Source organism: Austrofundulus limnaeus, unplaced genomic scaffold (genome assembly GCF_001266775.1).
Source record: "Austrofundulus limnaeus strain Quisiro unplaced genomic scaffold, Austrofundulus_limnaeus-1.0 Scaffold100, whole genome shotgun sequence".
In the NCBI taxonomy this organism is placed as follows: Eukaryota; Metazoa; Chordata; class Actinopteri; order Cyprinodontiformes; family Rivulidae; genus Austrofundulus; species Austrofundulus limnaeus.
This window is the reverse complement of record NW_013952502.1, coordinates 204,242-211,065: the sequence shown is the minus strand read 5'-3', so window position 1 is coordinate 211,065 and position 6,824 is coordinate 204,242. Positions and strand designations below refer to the sequence as shown.

General features: G+C 37.7%; 2 protein-coding genes across 3 annotated transcripts in view; both read right to left on the bottom strand.

Annotated features, from left to right (window-relative positions):
* Positions 1-3,114, bottom strand: part of enosf1 (enolase superfamily member 1) — a 5,438-nt gene extending 2,324 nt beyond the window's left edge. The window contains exons 1-10 of one of the 2 annotated variants that reach the window (XM_014013301.1): positions 2,946-3,111; positions 2,747-2,849; positions 1,924-2,039; positions 1,473-1,559; positions 1,346-1,372; positions 1,189-1,261; positions 1,048-1,086; positions 800-882; positions 589-711; positions 374-508 (exon numbers count right to left, since the gene is read on the bottom strand). In XM_014013301.1, coding sequence (XP_013868755.1) covers positions 374-508; positions 589-711; positions 800-882; positions 1,048-1,086; positions 1,189-1,261; positions 1,346-1,372; positions 1,473-1,559; positions 1,924-2,039; positions 2,747-2,849; positions 2,946-3,026 — 867 coding nt within the window. In that variant the 5' untranslated portion in view covers positions 3,027-3,111. Of the gene's footprint in view, positions 1-373; positions 509-588; positions 712-799; positions 883-1,047; positions 1,262-1,345; positions 1,373-1,472; positions 1,560-1,923; positions 2,040-2,746; positions 2,850-2,945 lie in introns of both variants that reach the window. The other variant, XM_014013300.1, reaches the window with a different exon arrangement.
* A 122-nt stretch (positions 3,115-3,236) lies between these two features.
* Positions 3,237-6,824, bottom strand: part of LOC106520961 (tyrosine-protein kinase yes) — a 27,046-nt gene continuing 23,458 nt past the window's right edge. Inside the window, exon 12 of the mRNA XM_014013299.1 lies at positions 3,237-4,462. Within this exon, the coding sequence (XP_013868753.1) occupies positions 4,254-4,462 (209 nt within the window). The 3' untranslated portion in view covers positions 3,237-4,253. The remainder of the gene's footprint in view (positions 4,463-6,824) is intronic.

Here is a 6,824-nt window from a genome sequence, read left to right as displayed (position 1 = left end):
CTAACTAACTAACTAACTAACTAACTAACTAACTAACTAACTAACTAACTAACTAACTAACTAACTAACTGCTAAAACCAAAATATTTTAAAATATCCACAAAGACACCACAGAAACTACTAAAAAAAAGGTAAAAAAATAAAATAAAATAAAAACCCACAGAGAAATACAACATAACCAAAGAAGACATGAAGAGTTCATGACAAAATGTTAAACTACTGATAATTAAACATATTAAAGAAATGCACATTTGAAATGAGCTCAATGAGGCTGAAGATGTTGTGGTGTTAGCTGAGGCTCTTTACAGTCATAATAAAACATCATGTCCTTTTTGAAGGAGCAACCTGGAAAGTAACACTTCTAMAGGTCTGACCTTAGAAATTGCAGCGTGACCCAGGATGTCGTCTGGAGACGTGGGCTCCTCAATCCAAAGAGGTTTGACTTCAGCCAGTCTGGACACCCAGCTGATGGCCTCAGCTACGTCCCATCTCTGGTTGGCATCAATCATCTAAACACAGAAACACTTCTTATAACCATTTTCTAAACATATTGAAATGGGTAGTGGTAAAAAAAAAAACACAACCTTACCAACGTGTTACTGGGTCCAATCATTTGTCTGATGAGACTACACCTGCGTATATCATCATCTAGGTCAGCACCAACTTTCACCTTAAACTTCGTCCAGCCATCTTTGAGTGCATCGGTACAAAGCTAAAACAACAACAACAACACGTGGCTGTCATTAAAAATAACTAATTTTAGGAGAGATGCTGTGTGATGTGTGTTTTACAGTGCAGACCTGTTTGAGTAGCTGGTCTGAGTACCCGAGCCAAGCACAGGAGGTGGTGTACGCAGGATAACCCTCCTTCATCATCTGATCCTCTGACAGGTGAGAGAAACAACCCCATAAATAATAAACAATTTCAACAAAAATTGGTTTTATTAGAGGTTTTGTGCTGGCTAAAAGCCCTCACATTAAGGAAGCTACATATTAATGCAGCAAAATCGCATTTGGCCAGGAAAAGAATAACTCCTCAGTGTGCTCACCTCTCKGCTGTTTGTTCTCTTGTGCTTTCATGAGGATGTCTGAATAAGAAATAGAAGCAAAGCAGGTCTGCTGGTTTGATAATACCTCCATCAGAAGCATGTCATTTTCTTTTCTAAAACGAAGACACAAACACGTCTCACCCAGAGCTTCCTCCTCTGTCAGAACATCAGTGATGTATCTGAAGTCAATGCACGAGACAATCAGCTTTGGATCCTGAATGGACAGACGAGACAAAGATATTTCTGTCCTGACCACATCCACGACACAAATCAGTCGTCTCATTTATTTATGACTCACCATGTCGACAAGCAGCTTCCATAGCGGCTGCAGAGGAACAATGACAACAGGCCCCGAGTCATACTGTATCATGTTTGTAAGAGAAAATGTTAATTACGATACTCTATGTGTACTGTAAATGCCTCACCTTGCCCTCCGCTCGAGCCCACAGGTCCCACACAGCATTCAAGACCGCAGCAGTAGCCAAGTGGATCACGCCTTTCTCTGGACCCAACTAAAAAAACACATTACTTTAACTGATTCAGCATTACATYACTGACATTAAAAACTATTTTTGATGCCGGTGTTTTGTCTGTGTGATGTTATTTTTCAATGACATGCAGCTAAAACGAGCTTTCCTGACTTTTACTTTAGTTTTCTTACAAACTTCAAACACATGATATGGTATAAAAACTGCACGGATGTTAAAAGAAACATTTATTTTTAATGTGGATAAAACACAATTCTGCATACATATCCATTTCAGCAATAGTTTTTATAGTTTAAAAAAAACATTAGCTTATAAGAGCTTGAAATGTTAAGCTTATCATAAAGGATCAAATTCATTGTTTCAGGTATGACTACATATCTGCTCTTACCCATCTCATCTGACCATCACTGGTCAGCAGGCGGTAAAACCCTCGAAAATTGCTCACAATCTCCTGCAAAGATTTCCCAACAACCAGTCCTGCTAGGGCTTGGATGGCACACACCACTGCAGGGTTCCAAACAACAAAAACAGTCTTTAAATTATATTTAAAAAAAGAAAGCCTCCAGACTTTAATACTTCAATAAACACTATTATGAATGTATTATTATAAAAATTTACATTATACTGTATTCATTTAACTATGAAGACTAAAATAGCTTGTAAAATGAATTAAAGGGKCATTTTAACACAGTCATTAGGTTTGTACGGCATTTGAAAACTAAATATAAAAAAATAAAATCACCTAACTGACCACCAGGTGGTGATGTAGATTCTGTTTTGTTTTAGTAAAGAGGAAAAGAAATGTTTCCTTTAGTACAGTCAGAATTACACAAACCTATTTGATCCTTGTGTCTTATTTCTTATAGTTCACGGGCATTTCTTTGACAATTCTAATCCATTTACTTGTTTTGTGTCTCATAGTGGCTATTTTTATGTTATTGTTAATTCATTTGGATTCATTTTTAGGTCTATTTTGAGTCTCATTTTGTACATATTTGCTAACCTTTGGCTTATTTGACACATTTTTTTATTCCTCACATGGTCGTGTCTTCTAGACTGTGGTTAATTCTTGTCATTTCCTCTTTTGTTTTATTATACAGTAGTGCAGTCCTTTTTGTCCCTGTTTAATTTGAAATTCCGAGCTTGTTCTGAGCACTTGAACGCATCATTAAGTTAGTACTGCTGCTGCATGGACTGTGAACCCCCCTCACCGATTTCGGTTCCTTTCCCCAAAGTGAACGTGAGTCCGAACCCTTTCAGTCCGCTGTCTGTATCCAGAACCACATATGCGGCTGAGTAATCCGGGTCTGTGTGCTGCAAAGGAGCGGGGACAGAAGAAGAAGAACGAGGCTTCGTTTTGAACTGAATAAACCCTGCAGCGCCATGTTTGTTTCTGCAGAAACTTCTTACCATCGCGTCTGAGCCGTGCTGCTCCAAAGACGTCGGAAAACGTACATCTGTCACTGTCAAATTAATAATTTTGTGTAACATTTTTCTTTAATTGAAAAAAAGTTTCGTTTAAAGGGATTCGTTCTGAAGTCACCTGCAGCGGATAAGTCCCGCCCACTTCACGTGATCATTGGTTAAAAAGTTACCACAGAGAAAACGCTTAAAGAAACAGCTAACATTTCTAAACAGGAAAAAAAGATGTTTTTTATTGTATAAATCCCATAGATATTCAGCAAAAAACTCCCCCCCAAATGCAGTTAGCAGTTTTTAATTTCTATCAACAACCATATAAAAATCACCTTCTTTACAATCAGTTCTAATAACAGGAGTCCAAAATTCAGAGATTAACATTAAAAACTGCACCCAGTTGTCTTAAAGGTAGTGTATGAGTTCAGCAGTCACAGTTTTGTAGATTTTGTTTTTCTTGAAGTAAAATCTTTCTCCGTGCTTGTCTGGAAGCAACTTAGCATCTTTTGACGGCTTGGCCAAAAGCCACTAAAGTTCATTGTTTTCATCACAGATTCCACAGTAARACCACACAGATACCACATTATACAGAGCGTTTAGCTGTAATGATTATAGTGAGCAGATAATAACCAGGACAGTGAGCGTTCGAGGGTGGCGAACTGGAAAGAAAAGTTTGAAATAGAGCATAAAACACAAAGTCCGTGTAATAAAACAAAATTCATACAGTAATAAATATGTGCACATGAAAAATAAAATAAATAAGCAGAAAAGCCACGATCCCAGTCTCACAAAGTGACCTTTAACATGCAAAATGGAAATAAAGTAAAGTTTTGTTGGATTTACTTTTGGAACATCACCCTCAAATGAATCATGATAAAAAGCATCAACCGTCTTGAGACCTTCTATTTTCAAACTATATATATATATATATATATATATATATATGTATGTATGTATAATTACATATGCTACATTTCCTAAAAATCTAAAAGAACTACAATTTAGAGTCAGATGAGTAAAAGATTTCCACATTAAACCATATAAAACGAATCAAATTGTCTTATTTTTCCCCCTTCTGAAGGCTTAATTACAGCTTATTTCACAGAAACAGAAAACTCTCACATGTATTTAAAACAGTAACATTTGTGCCCATGAACTTAGYCAATTACATAAACAAATGACACAGTAACATCTTGTAGCGCCATCAGTGAGCATCAAACTATGATCAGACGCAGGAGAAAAGAAAGCGTGGTGTGTGTGAGCGACACTGACGTCTGAAGTCTTTTAATGAGCCTCCTCTGGCTATAGGTTTTCTCCAGGTTGGTACTGCGGCTCTGTGGAGGTGAAATAGTCCTCCAGGAAGGACTGCAGGTACTCGAATGTGGGCCTCTCGTCCGGCTCCTTCTTCCAGCAGAGCTTCATCATCTCGTGCAGGGACTCGGGGCATCCCTGTGGGCAGGGCATCCGGTAGCCTCTCTCYACTTGTTCCAGCACCTCCCGGTTCACCATACCTGAGGAGGAGGGGCATAAACAGAAGATTACTGTGAGGAGGAGGAGAGGATGTCCAAAATACATGCTCATTCAGCAAAAATATAAATAACGTTATTAAAATCCCTAACTTGAACAGAATTGTGCCAAACTTAAAAATCGAATTTGTTTTAACCTAATATTTAATTAATTATGTTTTGAATCCATATTTTTGAGTAAAAGCTTCTMTCACTTTTTATTTATTTAATAAAGTTTGCAAGTGGCCCTCTGATTTGCTTTTATTTGTAGAGATTTCTCAAAGGGAAACATCTCTCAAGGTTCTTTCAGTTCAGTTCAGTCTAAATGATCAAGTTTATTTTATTTTATCTTTTTAATGAAAAAAAAAAAAGACAGAGATACTTGTTTTTGGACCTAGTGGAGCATGCCCGAGTCCTCCAGTGGATTTAGACCCCTTGGCTTTGTATGTCAAGCTCACAGCTACAAACCTTGGTTTTAAGATGGACAGTGATTTTAAACTTGACAGTCAAATAAGGGCTACAGTTACGTCTAGTTTTTATCACCTGAGAAAAATAGCAAAGATAAAATCTATTCTTTAGGCAACAGTTTGAAACAGTGGTCCATGCTTTTATTTCATCTCGACTGGATTACTGTAACTCACTGTATTTTGGAGTAAACCAGTCATCCCTCGCACGTCTGCAGCTGGTGCAAAATGCTACTGCCCGTCTTTTAACAGGAACACGTAGAAGAGAGCACATCAYCCCGGTCCTGGCTTCCCTCCACTGGCTGCCTGTCTGTTTTAGAGTCCATTTTAAAATCCTGTTTGTTTTTAAGACTTTAAACAACTTTGCCCCAACCTATTTAACAGAGCTTCTTCGCCATTACACCCCTCCTCAGTCACTCAGGTCTGTTGACCAGCTGCTCCTGGTCATTCCCAGTTCTAAACGGAAGCTCAGAGGAGATAGGGCTTTCTCTGTTAGTGCCCCTAAACTGTGGAACGCCTTGCCCTTGCATGTCCGACAGGCCCCTTCACTGTCCATTTTTAAGACTCGTTTAAAAACTTGTTTTTTCTCACTGGCCTTCAACCCAACTGAGATTTGATTTTACTCAACTTTTACTGTGTTGGTGCTGATTTTACTTATTTAACTGTGTGATTTTATTGTGTTTTTGTATTCAGTTTTTATTTTATGTGTTCAGCACTTTGTTTCAGCAGTGGCTGATGTTATAGCGCTTTATAAATAAAGTTTGATTGATTGATTGATTGATTGATTGATTGATTATTTAAAATGAAAAAAACATGTACTGTTCTCTCACTGAGTTTGTTCTTACTGCTGCATCCTGAAAAACATCCTATTTTATAACAGAGATCATAAACAAGAATTCTGAAAGATTTCTTATTAGTGGAGAGCATTTCTTACTTTTATTTATAATTTACATACTTCCTCTTTGTAACATTATCCCATCCTTTGACCTCAACTTTCACTTTTACGATGATGATACACAGATCTAGCTTGATTTCAATCCTTCCAACCCTTTTCCTCTTTCTTTATTGCTGTATTGCATTCAGGAAATGACATACTGGCTCAACTATAACTTCTTCAAGCTTAATCCTTCTAAAACTGAATCTTTGATTATTGGTACTAAGTCAGCCATCTCTGCTTTTTCTAATTATACTCTCTCTGTTGACGTTTTAGTCGCCCAATCCTCTGTTGTGCACAGTCTTGGCATTGCATTTGACTCCTGTCTCACGTYCATCCCTCATATTAATTCTGTCCGTAAGACTGCTTTTCTTTATCTATGTAACATTGCTAGGCTTCGTCCCAAACTTCCACACAACGATGCTGAAACTTTGCTACACGCTTTTCTTACCTCTAGATTAGATTATTGCAAATCTCTGCTATATGGTCTACCTGCTAAATCACGTCGTCCTCTTCAACAGATTCAAAATTCTGCAGCTAGAATTCTTATGTCTACAAAAAAGTCAGAGCACATTACTCCCTTCATCTATCAGCTTCACTGGTGTCCTGTATCTGAACGCATTCATTACAAAAATCCTGTTACTGACATTTAAAGCATTACATGGCCTAGCACCACCCTATATCTCTAATCTTTTGCACACTTATGTTCCATCACACCAGCTCAGGTCCTCTGATGTAGGTTTACTAGTTATCCCAAGACACAGCTATTGGTGGCAGATCTTTTAGTGTTGCTGCCCCCAACCTTTGGAACTCCCTCCTCAATTCGATCTCCTGTATCTTTTACTGTTTTCAAAACTCAACTCAAGACTTTTCTTTTGTTCCAGTATTTTCACTCTCTTTAATTTTCTGCTAATCTAGTTCTTCTATTTTGTTATGTAAAGTGACGTTGGGTTTGTGAAAGGTGCTAAAT